General features: G+C 35.9%; 1 protein-coding gene across 2 annotated transcripts in view; it reads left to right on the top strand.

Moving 5' to 3' along the window:
• Nucleotides 1-16954, top strand: part of LOC112556259 (nipped-B-like protein B) — a 41368-nt gene extending 24414 nt beyond the window's left edge. The window contains exons 22-48 of one of the 2 annotated variants that reach the window (XM_025225087.1): nt 422-565; nt 727-780; nt 895-981; nt 1726-1943; nt 2189-2291; nt 2440-2538; nt 2958-3239; nt 4787-4891; nt 5164-5217; nt 5493-5604; nt 5990-6126; nt 6388-6528; nt 7739-7832; nt 8244-8395; nt 8550-8640; nt 8856-8962; nt 9346-9412; nt 10639-10693; nt 11510-11645; nt 11969-12076; nt 12808-13017; nt 13534-13686; nt 14166-14280; nt 14546-14660; nt 14871-15045; nt 15705-15893; nt 16218-16954. In XM_025225087.1, the coding sequence (XP_025080872.1) occupies nt 422-565; nt 727-780; nt 895-981; nt 1726-1943; nt 2189-2291; nt 2440-2538; nt 2958-3239; nt 4787-4891; nt 5164-5217; nt 5493-5604; nt 5990-6126; nt 6388-6528; nt 7739-7832; nt 8244-8395; nt 8550-8640; nt 8856-8962; nt 9346-9412; nt 10639-10693; nt 11510-11645; nt 11969-12076; nt 12808-13017; nt 13534-13686; nt 14166-14280; nt 14546-14660; nt 14871-15045; nt 15705-15893; nt 16218-16442 (3528 nt within the window). In that variant the 3' untranslated portion in view covers nt 16443-16954. Of the gene's footprint in view, nt 1-421; nt 566-726; nt 781-891; nt 982-1725; nt 1944-2188; nt 2292-2439; nt 2539-2957; nt 3240-4786; nt 4892-5163; nt 5218-5492; nt 5605-5989; nt 6127-6387; nt 6529-7738; nt 7833-8243; nt 8396-8549; nt 8641-8855; nt 8963-9345; nt 9413-10638; nt 10694-11509; nt 11646-11968; nt 12077-12807; nt 13018-13533; nt 13687-14165; nt 14281-14545; nt 14661-14870; nt 15046-15704; nt 15894-16217 lie in introns of both variants that reach the window. The other variant, XM_025225086.1, reaches the window with a different exon arrangement.

Here is a 16954-nt window from a genome sequence, read left to right as displayed (position 1 = left end):
TTTAAGTTCAAAAAGCTGCTCTTGGCTTAATATTTGATGTGATTTGTATTTTTATTATATGCAGTGTGGGAAGGTGTTGCAGTCAGAGGAAAAGATGTCCCTAATATTTTATGGGATCTAAACTGAGCATATATCACCAGTTATGACATCTGATGAATGCTTTTAGATGAAAAATAATTATAGTCATTATCATATAATGTTAGGGTATTATTTTCATAATCAAACTTTACATCTCATCTTGAACAATAAGTGTTTGTTTTTTCATCATTTATTATTTGAACTTGAAATGGATTTCAAGGGAAGTAATTATAAAACAAATGATTTAGTTTTGTGAATGCTCATACATTTTTTTTTCTTTCCTTGAGTATATTCTTCTGCTGTTGAAAATTAGTGCTGAAGTTGGTGGATTTCCTCCATTCAGGTGCAGCAGTTTAGTAGCAAGGCAACAGACACCTCACTCCGTGTAGCATCACTGGAGTACCTTGGCATTGTTGCAGCACGGTTACGTAAAGATGCCGTCACCAGCCATCTCAGCCAAGATGCCATTGATGAAATTGTACAAAAGGTGATCTTATTTCATCTTATGATGAGAGAGCTGTTTGCCTTGTAAAAATTATAATAAATAGGTAAATTCTTAGTTACAGTCCACAAAAGATAATTTCTATATTTGAACTGACAATTTTTAGTACATTTGTAATTTTAAAATTTAGTTACATTTCTGTTCAGGTAAATGAGAGCAGTGATGAAGAAGATCCAGCTGTAAGAAGAGCAAAGAGAATAGTAAGTCTTTTCACACTTTTTTATCTTTTCCATACATGATGGCATTTTTTAGTCTAGTTTTTCTTTTAAGTTTAGCTTACATTTTAATTGGTTCTGGGATTTGATTGTCAGCAGATACCATCAGCAGACACCACTCAAAGCCTTCAGGAGTCCATTTTGGAATATCTGGCCTACAACGGGCAGAGTGATCCTGCTTTGCAGGTATAGTTTTTTTGGTTTTTTAAACGGATGTCAGGGCTGCTGGTTACGCAAAAAATTGCGTACAGTACGCATTAAAAGTTCGGAGGACCCCTTCAATTTTCGTCAATGGGGTCCCATTCAAATTTGGGCGAAGAACAGGGACCCCTTAAAAATCTGGAGAAGGGGTCCCTTGGACCCCAAAGAATTTAGCCTTAGCAGAAGCCCTGGGATGTATTCTCAAGCTGACATTGGTAGTGCTTTACCCCATGCTAGCTTGTTACCATTTTTAATGAGTAGACACAACATAGTAGTGTGTAATGTTTTTAAAACTTTTGACTTTTAAAGCAGCAATTGAGTACCAAATATTGAAATGATTAGTTAAAGGTTTTTACAACAGACTACAAGCATTCAGATATTGACACTAAAACATGATTGACAAAATGGAGGAATAGATATATCTAATTAACATGCATTTTTGACTATGAAGGTGTATCCATGATTCAACATTTTGCAGATGTTACCTTTCTGTTTGATGTTTGATGGCTCATATCTTGTCCCTAGAAGAGAGTAGTTTGCTCATATTTTGGGAACTGGTGTTTAGTAACGACTATACAGTCATTGGAAAATGATTTTGCATTAGTGGTATAGAACTATTTAGATGTTGTCATGATCAATTTTTAAACCTGTCAGGTACCACAAGTGGAATAATAGCATCAGAATTGAGGAGCATGTGTCTTATTTTGTGTGAACTCTTGTGGTCCACAGTTTGCTAGACAGTTTTACATCGCCCAGTGGTACAGAGACACTACAGTGGAGGCAGAGAAAAAGATAAAGGCACATCATAACACCTCTGGCTCTGATGAAGAAGACTTCAATGAGACAGAGGCAGAAAAAACAACAGAAGTTATGCAGAATGTTGAAAAACGAAAAAGTTTTCTGCTGTCACAGATAGCCTCTAGCCACTCTGCACTCTCATCCATCCGGTATATAACATTTTGGATGGAATTACATCATTTTATGCTAACATTTCACACAGCCGTTGCTAAGAACTAACCAAATATCTTCAATTAACTGGTTACTTCTTTATTTTTTATTTTATAATTTATAGTTTCAAGGGGAAAAGTGCTAATAAATCATCCTAGTATTCACTCATTGTTTAATTGAAGCACCTTTTATGCCTTTTAAATACTGTTTTGAATGCATGTTGCATGTGGAAATTTTTTTCCAGGCCCTCGCCAAGTAAGCTTGACTATGAAAGGGCATGTTTGGTGGCAAGATATCTCTCCTCAAAGCGGCCGTTCGCTCAGAGCTTTGACATTTATCTCACACAGGTACAACTACTCTTTTCACTTTTAAAAAAATGGCCTTAAGACGTTCTCTTAAGAACAATTTGGAAAATTAAAAGCGTAGATGTTTAGTATACATAGCGCATGCTTATGTTTGCTTTCAGTAATTTAGTTCTATTTTGTGTAATGACAGATTCTGAAGGTATTGAGTGAAACAGCTGTGGCAGTGAGGACCAAAGCCATGAAGTGCCTGGCAGCCGTAGTAGAAGCAGACCCTGGCATTCTTGCTCGAGTGCGTACATTCAGCGTCTGATCAGTGGTTTTCAATGTCCATGTGACCTGCTTAGTTTTTATTAATACATAGTTGTGTAGATCCTTAGTTTCCAGTAATGACAGATGTGGGTGTGATTTCTATAATTAAATTTATAACATGCATGCATGTACAAGTGTGTGTGTCTGCAATATATTAAATGACAGTTGTGTGTATCTAAAAACTGAAAGAAAAAAAGTGTTGAAAGATGCTTCTTGTTACACACAGCTAATATAATATAGAAGTAGTTAGCAATTTCCTAGGAGTAAAGATTGGGCTGATGTCGTCTAGCTTATTCAAACAACTTTGAGGAATGGGAACGTTTACTGAGAAGATGTGAACAGGAAATATATATATTATATACATATAGTAACTGCCCGAGTTATTTTTTTCCTCTTCAGAATGACATGCAGCGAGGTGTCCATGGTCGTTTCCTTGACCAGTCGACATCTGTTCGAGAGGCAGCAGTTGAACTTGTTGGCAAGTTCATCCTTATCCGTCCAGAACTTATTCCACAGTACTATGACATGTTGTCAGAGCGTATATTGGACACTGGCATCAGTGTACGCAAGCGTGTCATCAAAATATTTAAAGACATCTGTATCGAACATCCTGATTTTGATAAAATCCCTGAGATGTGTGTCAAAATGATCCGAAGAGTTAATGATGAGGAAGGAATCAAGGTTTGTATGTCTGTTAAGATTACCTTATTTTTACGTGTAATTAGTAGTCAGTAAGAGCAGATCAGTGCAATATTTTTCACTATTGAAGTTCATTAAGTATTAGAAGAAAAATTTGTCAGCTGTAAGGGAAACATGAGTTTAATGAATATCTGATGTGTCCAGTGTCTCTGAACTACATGTTTCAGCCACTTTTCATGAGAGTAATGCGCAAGTACATTGAAAAAAATTCACAGGTCCACTTAAATTTGTAACCTACATAGTAACTGTCCTTTCAACGGGGCCCTTTTTTTTTTTTTTTTTTTTTTTTTTTTTTTTGTCATCATCATTGAGATAATCATGGCCATCTTGTCACTAGTTCAGGAGAAACTTACTTTTGTTAGATCTTTGCAATCAGCTCTAAGCCATGAAGAAGGGTGGATATTGTAAAAATGCCGATGATGTTATTACATTTTTTGGTCATCCTTTCAAATTAAATATGTTCTCAGCATTGATAAGTTGATCGCACAAGGCTCTGTAACATAAGAATCGTGTTGAACAATAAAATTATTGTTTACCAGAAAAAGTATACACCATTGTTAATGTTAAAGTAAACCCTGCCATGTGTGGGACACCTTTTGTTCAGCTTACATGACAAGTGTTTTCTTGTTGGAGGTTCCCACACTTTTGAAGCCAGGAACAGCAGAAACTACCAAAATAAGTCGGACATGAAAAAGTGTAAAAGCAGCTTAACTATAAATCTAAATAGTACAGAAGTATGTACCATTTCCATGCACACACCCTACCCCATCCCTAGTATTCATTGGCGTGTCTGTACAAAAGGCAACACAATTTAAAAGATGTTGGATCAAAGAGGCTTTTCTTGCGCCCCAACCAAACCACCTCCATCAATTCAAGAAAAAGTTTTTTGTGGTTATAAAACAGCTTGGAGAAAATTTAGGGTTGCATGGAAGCAGGCATTTTGTGATTAAATGTCAAAGTCAGTAACCTATCTAAAAGAATCTTCAGTGTCTCCAGTCTGTGGAAACAACATGATCTAAGATTAGTTTTGGGGAGGCAGAGGGTTGGAGGTAAGAGCAATTATATTGGTATCTTGCACCTGCTTTACTGCCTGTGACCTTCAGCGAGTTATTTATTCAAAAGATTCTTAACATCCAGGCTAAACTTGATCAGCTGCCTGTGCACCCTTAAGCTCTTGCTAACCACTTCGATGATCTGGCAAGGCTAAAGTGCTCCTTTGCTTCCTTTCAGCTGATCTCGGAAATTGAGCTTAGGACCATTATACTCCAGTCATAACCAACAACTTGTCCACTGGACCCATTTCCCACCCTATTACTGGTAGACTGTCTCGACATCCTGCTCCCTGCCCTCACAGAAATAGTAAATGACAGTTGTCCTCTGGTATCTTCCCAACTACCTTCAAAACATTCTTAGTAATACCGCTGTTAAAAAAACCCTACCCTTGACATCAGTGTGCTAAACAATTACTGCCCTGTCTCAAACTTGCAAACAGTGACAGCTGATGGACTAATGTCTGTTTACCTTTTCAGAAACTGGTTAATGAAGTGTTCCAGACAATGTGGTTCTCTCCAGTCAGTACACGAGATCGGGACTCCTCCAAGTTACTTCAAAAGGTTATGAACATTACAGATGTGGTAAGTTATTCTGTGTTTGTGTGTGTGTGTGCATGTGCAAGAGAGAGAGAACTGTGATAATTTAGTTTTTTCCAAAAAATGACTTAGAAGCAATGTCTAAGACCAGTTTATGACTCGATCAGGTGGTTAGATTTTGTATAAGGTTTTATTCTTAAAGTAGTATGGGGAGAACAAGAATAAGAAGACCCAAAAAATTTTTTTTAGGAATAATGTAAACTCGTAATTGACAAGTAATATTTCACTTTAAAACATCAAGTGTCATTTTATTTCAGGTGGCAGCCTCTAAAGATACTGGTCATGAGTTCTTTGAGCAGCTTCTAGAAAATGTAAGTAAACCTACTAACTTCTCTTAGGTAGGTATGATTAAACTTGTTTGGACCTAAGGTTTTATTTTTAAAAAAAAAACACACAAAAAAACTTGCAATTTTTACAATAAAGGCAGTTTTTTTTTTTTATTTATAAATTTTTTTTTTATAAATTTATGATGTTTTGAATCTTAGTTTTTAATATCATAAGACTTCTGCTTCAATAAATCATGTTTTCACAGATTAAAAAATACATAACTAAACCCTTCGTTCATGTACATTCCTTCGTCTTGCAGCTGCTGAAAAAAGATGAAGATGGCAATTACAACAAGTCAGCCATTCTTGCCTGTACACAGATTGTTGATTGTCTTGTTGAAAATGTTCTCAGAATAGAAGAGAAAGGTGCTGGTAAGGACAAATTATTTGCTCTTGAACACCTGATGGCAGTATTTGTGTGGTTGCAAGTAAAATGTTTTAAAGATTAGTGAAGAAATGTGCATTCATAATCTCATGGTACATTCTGTAAAAAAAAAGGCATTTTGTAACACATCACAGTTCATATTCTGACAGGCATGATGCCATGCTGCTCACATCTATATCTTATGAAACCACTGGCATGTATGAAATACAGGCATTTTCCTCATTTAGGGCATGTTTTAGGGCAAGAAGCACGGATGTTATGTATACTGTTGTATATTAAGGCCAGCAGTTTCTTCAGACATGTGCTTAAGTAACATTCAAATATGATGGTGTGGTTTTGGCCAGCGTTGTAACAAGTGTAATTGTTTAACAGAAATGTCGGAGGGAAGGAGTACAAGCTCACGGCTGGTAGCCTGCTTTTCCACCCTTTACCTGTTCAGCAAAATTAAGCCTGACATTATGGTCAAGCATGCTACAACTCTTCAGCCTTACCTTGATATCAAATGCAGCGTAAGTTTTTTTTTCTTATTTTTGTCTCAATAAAATAAATAGCTGCTTGCAGAAATGATTTGTCTGAAATTAAAATTTGTTGTCCGTGTGCGTTTTCCTATATTAAGTTTTATTTATTGCCTTCCCTTAAAAAAGTGTTGGCTTATGTGCTCTTATGTTGGAATATGTAAGGTGCTTTGAGCCTGGCTTATGTGCTAGGGAAATTCACTGTATTATTATGCGAGCTTAGTTTCAGTATAAAGTGTGGGATTCTGTTTGCAGATTCAAAGTGATTACTTGGTGCTGCACTATGTAGCCCGCATCCTGGAGCTTGTTGTGCCTTTGATGGAGCATCCCAGTGAAATCTTCCTTATGACCCTTGAGGAAGACATGATCAAACTCATCCTCAAGCATGGAATGATGGTAGAATGTCTGCCTCGTGTGATTCATTGTGTTCTAACCAAATGAGTAAAATCAGCATTAGGAATCATTGTGAAAATCTGTAGCACATTTTCTTATTAGCATCGGAAGAAACCACGACAAATCTGTCAAACAGCCAGAAAATCTAGATGATCATGGAATAATTGGGTTGTATGTAAAATTAGTTCATGACTGGAACTCAAATAATTCTTTACATACAATAATCTGACATTCCAAGGGAGATTACGGTATTTTATTATTATTATTTGGAAATTGATTTCTTGTGATAAACCATCTCTTCTGACTTTATTGTCTTGAAGCTGTCACATCATTTGAGTTGAGCTTAATTCAGTAACTGGCATATGTGGTGTAGACAGCTAGTAGAACATGAGATTTGTGATAAAATGCTGTGGTCTCGGTTTTTCCTTTTTCTCTCTCTCTCACACATTCTCACACATTCTCGATCATTCACACATTTGCTCTCCTTGGGTACCCTGTGAATTGACATCAGTGTTAGTGTTGTGAAAAACATGAGTTGCCTTCTCTGCAAACTATTCACACGGGTAGCTCTGATAAAACTCTTGTGCATCATAACTGGCTCTATCTTGTCAATTTACAAGCACATTATAGAACATTAACTAACATTAGTCATTCGCTTATGCATAGAGCACTATGGATAATGAAAGTAACATCACTCACAACAATAGAATATTCTAAAGGGGTAACGGTCAGCAGTCAATGTGCTTACACCAGGCAGCACAGAATACTCCCAGCTGGGTTTTTTTGTTGTTTTTAGGGGTTTTTTTTAGTGAAGGGGAACAAAAACATTGTGGGGCTGTGGGCTGATACATATCTCTCTATGTCTTCTAAAATGACATTAAAATAATAACCTATTTGTTCTGCATAATGTTTTTTAATTTGGAGCCACCTTTAACAAAATGGATAAAAATAAACATTCAAAGATGCTCTAGAGCGAAATACATGAAGCAAAATGTTAAGTGACTTTTCTGTAAACAAAAGGAGTACTACAAAAGTCAGTTAACATCACTGTGTGTAATCATGACAACCAAACATGCACATTTCCACACTTTATTTATAATTAAGAGGCTATTTGGGGTTTGATTGCTTTTATGTACATTTTCGTATATTGTCTTAGTTCCCATTACCCCTCAACTTTAATTAGTAGCCAGGACTTTTGTCACATTTCTTCCAGGTATTACAAAGTTGTGTCAGCTGTCTGGGAGCTGTGGTTAACAAAGTCAGTCACAACTATGCCCTCGTCAAAGACTGTTTTCAGAAGTTCTTTGGTGAGCAAAGTGCCTTGAATCTAAAGTGTTATTTGATTTCTTCCATGCAATGACAAAGTTGTATTTCTTTAAAATGTTGAAAGCATGTTATTTATGACATCTTACATATTTAGGATGAGTATGAATCAGTCATCAAAGACTAGGGGGTATATCATCTCGTGGGTCAGTCACATTTTTATATAGTTTTTTTAAAATCTTAAATTATAGCTGATGAAAGTATATCCCAGTTTTCAGCTGGCTTGAAAATTTATCCATGGCTAGCAGATAAAGACACAGCATAAAGTATAGGAGTTGGCTTTTAAAGCCACAGCCTGTTTCTAAGTCTCACATTTTTTTTATACATTTGTGTTTATATAGTCTTTGTTTCTTTGAAGGAGAATGCCATCAGTTTATTGTTTTTACTGTGTCCAGGTGTCTTGTCAAAGTTGATGGCAGACCATAAACAAGACAGCGCAAACCAAACCCTAAAGGCACGAAGACCTACACTCATGCGTTCACTTTTCACTGTTGGGCAACTATGCAGGCATTTTGACTTTGACTCCAAGGAGATGGGGGAGACAAAGGTTATTAGCCTTCCTCTAAAACATTATATGTCTTCATTATTTCTTTGATTACTGGATGACATGCCACCTAATATCATCTTAACAACATATTGTTTCAATAGTTAATGAAGAAATAGAATTTTGGGGGCATGTAATCAACTTATTCTTGTTTCAGGTGTGTGTTCGACAAAAGGTGTTCGATGTCCTTTTCTACTTTATCCATCACGAAGAAGAAGAGGTACAACATAAAGCTCTCACAGCACTAGGTTAGTAATATAACTTGTTTTACTTCTTAACAGGTTATATGAACACAAAGCAGATTTTTAAAGCAGGATTCTTCGTTGCATCATCATTTATATGTGACAATACTGAAAATTTACTTACAAGCAAAATGAATCATGGATGTTTGAAAAGTAAGGCAAATAGTTCCACTATTGTAGTATCAGAAATGGTATGATAAATGTCTTTCTTCACTCTGCAGGTTTCTTCCTTTGTCGTCACTTTGACTACATGCTGCAGACGTTGGTGAAAACCATGTACCATGACTGTCTAACCAATGATTCAGCTCCTGTCAAACTTAGATGTCAGGTAGGGTGACCTCTTAAATCTTGTTTTTAAAGTATGTTTTGTGATGTTCATCTTATTCTCACTTCTTGCAACTTCAGGTATATTACTTGACAAACTTTATTTTACAGTTCGTCTCATCCGTGCTTAAACCATTCTACGGCTTACAAGAGAGAAAAGAAATTCTGTAGCTTTCATCTTGAAGTCTTTATTTTTAATTTACCTGTTCATTTTTTGAGTTCTTTCTTTGTCACTTTACTGTACTTGAAGCTTCCATTGTAAAAGACAGGTATGCTTAAATTTCATCATTGTCATCGTTACGATGATTAAAAGTGATTTGTGCATTGTGTGAAAACAATTGCCAGGATATAAAGTTTGGTATTTTTTGGGTTTTTTTTAACATATAGGTCCTTAAAAATCTTCAATTGTATCTGATAGAGGAGGAAGTCCAAATGGCAAAGGCCGATGCAGACTGTAAGTAAACATGATTGCATTGCTTACTGTTTTTGATATTTCTGTAAATGCAATACAATACTATTTTCAGTTCATTATTAATTGTCTCTACACCCATCATCATAATATTTTCACCTGCACTTCCATGAAAAATCACAGCCTTTGTGATAAATTATTATCGTATAGTCACATGTAAGAGTTGACATCTTTTAACTCTTCATCTGAACCCTGACCTTTGTAATTCTTGGGTATGCACAAATTTCAACAATTTTAGAAAAGCTAAATATGACAGGAAAATAAATCAGAGTTATAACTGAAGTTCACAGTTTGGAGAAAAAAACTGTTTCTTCCTCATTCTATCTTGAAAAAGCACTAAAACGGAAATTAGGTATGTTAACTGCATCTCCGAAAATAAAATTTTGACAGTTTTATGCACAAATGCTAATCATTGCATTGAATGGTAGTGTAGTCAGTGGATTTTAATGGTAAAACACTATGTTAAAATGAATAAACATAACTTATGATAATGTATGAAGGCTTTAGTATCAGATATAGACTTGAAAATGATTAAAAATTGCTAGCTGTCTAAAAGTGTACACTCGTATTGCCATCACTTTGATAAAGACAGAAAGGTTTGTCCAGAAAAATTCAAATCTTTAAATTAGCGTGTTCCTTTTCCCATGTTAAAAAAAGTAATTTTTTTTAAATGTGATTTGCCTAGTTAATAAATCTTGGATTTTGTCCCTTTTTGTTTACTTCATCTTGGAGGAATTATTATTGCATATGACAAACGTGGCCATCTAAGCAATAATAGTTGTTGAAGGGGCTGGACATATTGTCTGTCTCAGACTCAAAGAGTTAAAATATTTTTTATAATTTTTCTTCAGCTAGAAATGATAGTTATTGACTTTTTAATATCTGGGACTTTTTGAATTTATTTCATGTTAAAGACAATAGTTGAAGATCAGAAATATATGTCTTTGTGCTACATCTGATATATGTTTTGTTTATGGTTGTTATTTGATTACTTGTTCTTACTAGCTCAAATGCAAAATATTAAAAACTTGAGCCCCACCTTTCCCTACCTAATCTCTTTGTCTCTCCCACACCTCATTCTTTGTTTTTGCTGCTGTTGTAGTCCAGCTTGTTTATTTAAGTCATAACTGCTTTGGAAACTGAAATTTTTTTTTAGTGCAAATGATTTTTCAATAACCATTGATAAGGAAGCAGCCCATTTTTATGTACAGGGAAAAAACATGCTAAAGAAGAAGACCTCAAAGAAATGGGGGACATACAGTCTGGGTGAGTGGTTTTCTGCCCCACAGATTATTTCTCCCTCCCTAAGTATGTACATATAAAATCCTATTACGGTCAGTACACTTGTAAACTTTTTTTAATATAGAAGGTTGTTTTGTTTGTTTGGTTGTTTTTTTTTTTTTTTTTTTTTTTGTTTGTTTTTTTTTAGGATAAGGGTTCCTATGAATGATTCAACTCTCAGCTCTCCTTCACATGTTTAGATGATAAGATTTGTAAATACAGTGTAGGGCCATTAGACCATGGTGATTAGGATCCAAAGTGCTTAATCGCAGCTTAGGTGGTCCATGGCTTAAATATTTTTTTACACAAAATATTGCATAAATTAGAATAAATAATGAAAAAAATTAATGTTTTTTATCGCAATTCTTTCTCACGTGTTGACCTTTGATGCAAGTTTTGCCATTTTGTATTCTTTCGGTGGCATCCAGCTTTTTATTGTTTATTGATAAAAGACTAATCTTCTATAAATACCTCTTTGAAGTTATAAGCCAGCATTTAAATATTTAACCCACGATAGTGCATAGCATGTCAATTACGGACATTCGAAATGCCAAAATGACAGCTGTCAACACCTGTCTCAAGTGTTTGAGAGGCCATGTCCAGGTCCATACAATCCATAGTGTCAAAAAATAGGGATCCAAGCAATTTGCGTGGCTTAAGCGAATTCACGGATTACTGGACCACGGCATAATGGCCATACACTGTACTTAGACTGCGGTGGCATTATTGAAGACATTACTGTTAGCATCATAATTGTATATGATGATTTTATGTTAACGCTGATTTTTATTGTGCTCACAGAATGGCCAGTACAGTGGTGCAGTTATACCTAAAGGAAGTCTTAGAAGCATATTTCCATGAGCACCCACAGGTGCGCATTACAGCTCTAAATGTAGTGCAGCTCATTCTTCGGCAAGGTCTTGTACATCCAGTACAGGTAATAGTACTTCATTCCCCTGTATTGGGACTACTCCCCTTTCTTTGTTCCTTTCTTTCATTATTAAATCTTTGTCTTTGAATTCCACAAAACCATGCAGTCTAAAAATTTTAGTTAGGGCCAGAATGCATGTACATAGAAGATGCTTGATACACGCTTGACATGATTAGTAATGTGATTCCCCTAGTTCCCCCTTTGCTTCTTCCTGTGCTTCTAGCATTGCATTTCAACTGATGTTAACAGAGACATGTCCCTTCCCCCTCAAGAATCATTATTGAACTCCATTAACTTGTTTCATTAAACTTGTAACATTTATATTGCAGTGTATGCCTTACTTAATCTGCATGAGCACAGACCCTGAGAACATGATCCGAGTCAAAGCTGACCAGCAGCTAGGAGAGATTGAAAAGAAGTATCCGGGGTTTACTCATGTAAGTTGTTTGTTTTTATTTTTAGGGGTTTCTTTGACTGTACCAGATAATAAAACCTTAGACAAATAGTTACACTAGCTCATCGATCATCGAAAGCAGTCTCACTGCTAGCAGCACATGCCTAGCATGCAGAGCACTCTACTAGTCAGGTGAGTAACAGCTATAAAGGCAAAGGCCAGAACAGCAGTTTTTCTTTTTCAATGGTACTGTGGTGTTCAATAGCCTCTGCTTTTTTCGTGTGCATTGCTCACTTTGTGCTGAAAAAGAAACTTATGCGTTGTCAGTTAATGTCACTAGTACTAAGGCATTTTCCCATTATAGAATTGCTGCATTTTTCATCAGAATTTCTTGTGACACCGGACTTCTTTTCCTTGAGAAAAGGTGCCTGTGTTACAGATTTTCCACATTTTCTTTGGCATTCTAGGAACACTGAACTTCTTTTCCTTGAGAAAATATGTGTATTTGTCAGTTAGTGTCACCCGTGCTATGGATTTTAACGCTAGTGTAACATTGGACTTGTCTTTTCTTGAGAAAAGTCTTGTACTTTTCAGTCCATGTCAGCTGTGCTACAGAACTTTCTATAGTTAATAAGCTAGTGTAGTCATTTCTCTTTTATGGTCATGCCATCCAGTAAGTCTTGAAGAAATAAAATTTACTGTCAACATTATATTTTTTTATTGGAATTAATGCATACTTTGAGTTTTTAGTATTTTAAACTTTATCTGAAACAGATGAAAGCACTTCAAGGTATTAAAAACTCCTACAAGCTGCACCAAGTCTTGCACAAAAATAACCCCACAGAGCCTATCCGAGGTTTTCGGCAATCAGATGAGGGACAGTTTCAGGCACAGAATGGCTTCTTGTATGGTGTACTGCGTTCAAATCGTTCACATCGCAGAGGGCTTTTGACATCCCTCTTGAACCTGTTTGATGACACAGGGGTTAGTATGTGCTTCTTGTAAATACGTGTTAAATGCCAAGTTTTAAAACAGAATTTCTTGGTGTTTTTACACACAAAAATCATAATTAATTTTGTTTTGTACAGTTTGTGTCATGTGGCTTATTATCATATGAATATTCAACATGTTTTTAGTATCTATTAAAATTCGTTTACTGTTACAGATAAATGTATAGTCAAATTTCAGAGTAACCACAGAGTGGAGTCTTTTGTGTCATGAACATTCTGGCTGTGATGAAAGTGTGTCTCAAGAGCTTCTTTGTTTTGAAAGCTGCTTTAGAGAATTAAAATTTCACATGACTTTTCAAAATATTAGGATGAATAAGATAGAAGTGGTAGGGAGAACGGGGTTGTTTTTTTTTTTTTTGTTTTTGTTTTTTTTTTTTTTTTTGGGGGGGGGGGGGTAATCAGATTTTGCAATTCTCTTTTTTTTTGTGTGTGTGTGTCATGGGTTTATCATGTCCTGAAGACTGATTTAAGTGTATCTTCATATGTGCAGCTTCAGAGAATCTCACTAGGTGAGCAAGTATATGTGGCGGACAACCTAGCCTTCTTCCCCTACCAAGTGCAGGATGAGCCTCTCTTCATCATTCACCAAATAGACATCATTGTATCAGTTGCAGGTTCAAATCTTATGCAGTCATTTAAGGAGGTAAGGCATTTTAAAAGTTATGTAATTTTTCTTCTGCAAGAGAGAGAGAGTGATTTTTTTTTTTATTTATTTAAAAGCATACGTCCAGCAATTTAGTGAGCATCTGTCAAACCACACAACATCCTGAAAATGCTGTAAACATAATCAAGTTATAAACAAGGCTTGTTATACTTGACTTTTATAAACGCATGTTCCAAAAATTCTATGTATAAATATACGTAAGTTTCAAAATGCAGCATTTAGAAACATAAGATATATATATAAAAGATACTTATTCTTCAGAACTTTAGTACTATAAAAACCTTTCTCCGCCATAAGTATCAAAAACTGATCAAAGTAATTTTACAGCACAGTAGACTTTCTGTAGACATTAACCAATACACTGATTCATTTAAAATGACTTCTATAAACAAATGTACTGTAAGTACACACTCACCATATCTATAAGCACAACTGTACTCTGAAGTTCATGATTACAGAACCTCTCACCCTTGCACACTGGCGAGCAGAATGGTGAGCAGCCTCAGCAGGATCTAGAAATCAGGCGGAAAGCTGTTGATGATGATGATGACGATATCGCAGAATGTCTCCTCAGTAAGTGTAATTTATGCAAAGAGAATAACAATATCCAGCAACAAAGATGGAAATGCCATTTTTCTCATTTCTTGCCAAGAATCAGAAAAGTAGTAAGTGTGACATTGTGTAGCCGGATAGAATAATTAAAGAGAAAAAATGTTTCAAGAAGCATGTGCAGACTGACATCTGTATACATGTACTTTCATTGTATATACTGTGTGTTGATTTCTATTAATTTAATGTAACAGAAAATAGCATAGATTTAAGAGTCTCTTTTTCATAGACCGACTGCCCGATGACATCAGTCCCTTGCAGGACATCATGCAGCAATCCCAGGGATGTATCCTCCTCCTTATGCTGAAACAGCATCTGAAGGACATGTATGGCATCACTGATGGGTATGTCATTTAGAACACATTTTTCTGGTTTTTAAGTTCTTAGATTTCAGGCCTGTTGATGATTTCCTTATCCTCTCCTCTCATTTGCGGTAAGCAAATGCTTATACTTAAAGGAGAATTAGTAGCTTCCCCATAAAGACAGCAAGCATTGTAGCTTTCATCTCTTGAAGGTGGTAAATTTGATTTTTCTAACATTTTTTTTCCCTCCAGCAAAATTCATCGCTATTCACCTACAGAGGCAGCAAAGGCATTTGACAAGCCCTTGAATAGGAAGAATCAGCTGCGCTTCCATCCACAGCACACAATAGACTTACTTCGTTCTGTCTATGATACCGACCCAGAGGAGGATGAGAAAAGGCAAAAGTTGGTTGATGAGTATCTTGAGGTAAGGATATCAGCATCAGCTTTTTCTGTTGTTGCAGTAGCTTTTTTTTTTTTTTTTTTTTTTCTCCAAGATTGCAGGTAGGGTATTGGCAATGACAAATTTGTGCACATTTCAAGTTGGATTGGAAATCACTCGTGTTGATCTGTTTATGGAATTAAGTAGCCATGTCTTTATTGCCTGGCATAAACCTCCTTAGAGTTTTGTTTCCTACAGGTAAAAACAATTAATGGCAGCAATGAAAGTCAGTCTTAATGTATCTGGGTTCAATTCAGATTCCCTTGAGCAACTTTCAGGATTAACCATTTTTACACCTGATTCTAAATCTTAGTATCACAGGATTAATATCAGGGGCTGTAGTTTTGAAGAAAAAATAAGTCATTGCCCAAGGGCAGAATGGGGAAATCAAGGGCAGGTCTTGCCTCCATAGTTACAAAGTTGATGTCCAGACTCCACAGATACTGCTTTATCCCTCAGGTTATAGGTATAAAGCAGTGGCAAAGATGCTATAGGGTGAAGTAGGGTCTGGATGCTACTTCATAACTATAGCTTTACAACTGTTACATAAAAAATGTTCGAAAAGTGGCAAAGAACTGTTTTCTGCTTATTGGCATGTTTTCCAGCAACGTAACTTAAGATGTATTTTGTGATGGCATTTTCAGTTCCGAGATCTGATGATGAGTATCGACCCTACAGATGAAGATGACAGTGGAGATGAGCGCAGCACTGGGCGTGCCACACCAGCACACAGTGGTCATAGGTCTCCAGCAGATGCAGAAGCAGGAGGTGAAGGTGACACTGTTGATGGCATACAGATCACAGAAAGACCATCAGGAGATGGAGACCTTGTGGTGAGAATAATATCTAAAGAGGGTTTGCTATTTGTTGCAGAAGTGACTTGAGCATTATCTTATAAGAGAGGTAATCAAATATTGTGTTATGTAAAGATACATGATGACATTTTGCTGACAGATTTTGACTGCTTCATACAATGGAGAGAAAGAGAAGTGAAGTGGGGGATGGGGGAGAAGCAACACTGTAGATAGGATAAACTTTAGATAAAGTAATGGAGGGGTAAAAACAGTCATTAATAAGCAAAAGAAGACAGTTTAAGCCTCGATATTTGCATTAAGGTGGTGACTGGGTTGTTTTTGTTTTTTTTTTTCATAATTCAGGAAAAGACAACTATCTTCACACCCAGGACTCCGAAATTGTATAGTGAAAAAAAACGCCGCAACTACCATCACTCCTCTTCAAACCGCATACCTAAGATGAATATAATTTCTTCAACAATGCCTTCCAGCAAAAACCTTTCCGTAAAGAAAAAACGAAAACGAAGAAAACGGACTGATGAAAGTGGTGATGAGGACAGTGATGACGACCCAGACTTTGTGTTGTAAAGTGTTGTTTTTTATTCTGTACTGTTGATGTTCTTGTTGTTTTCTTTGTGTACATAAGATATACAGGTCTTTGTTTATTTCTGCTGTAAGGAAGTGCATTTGATTCAATAACCTTGGCAGATAAAGATATCTATTTTAATCTGTCTGAGAAGAGAGCGTGAGTTCATTTTCATTCCTTGTTAATGTTCCTTGTGTTTTTAATTCACCTTCATCTCTCTTATTTTACAAATCTGCCAAGTTTTCTGTGAGAGAAAGCAAACTGGAAAAAAAGACAGACAAGTTGAATACCTTGGGAAGAAACAAAAACTCTGTGTGTATATGCAGGTGTATTATGTGTATTTATTACTGAAGTTTTATATTTTTGAAGATTGTAGATTCAAGGCCCATGCAGAGACATTCTCATCCCCAAACCACAGTCCATGTTCATTGTTTCCATCCTTCCTATGGCCAATTATTAAGGGAAAAAAAAAGAAAAACGAAAAAAAGCAACAAATTAAAAAAAAATGAATTTA

Source organism: Pomacea canaliculata, linkage group LG2 (genome assembly GCF_003073045.1).
Source record: "Pomacea canaliculata isolate SZHN2017 linkage group LG2, ASM307304v1, whole genome shotgun sequence".
Classification (NCBI taxonomy): domain Eukaryota; kingdom Metazoa; phylum Mollusca; class Gastropoda; order Architaenioglossa; family Ampullariidae; genus Pomacea; species Pomacea canaliculata.
Note: the sequence above shows the minus strand (reverse complement) of the source record. Positions and strands in the feature narration are given on the sequence as shown.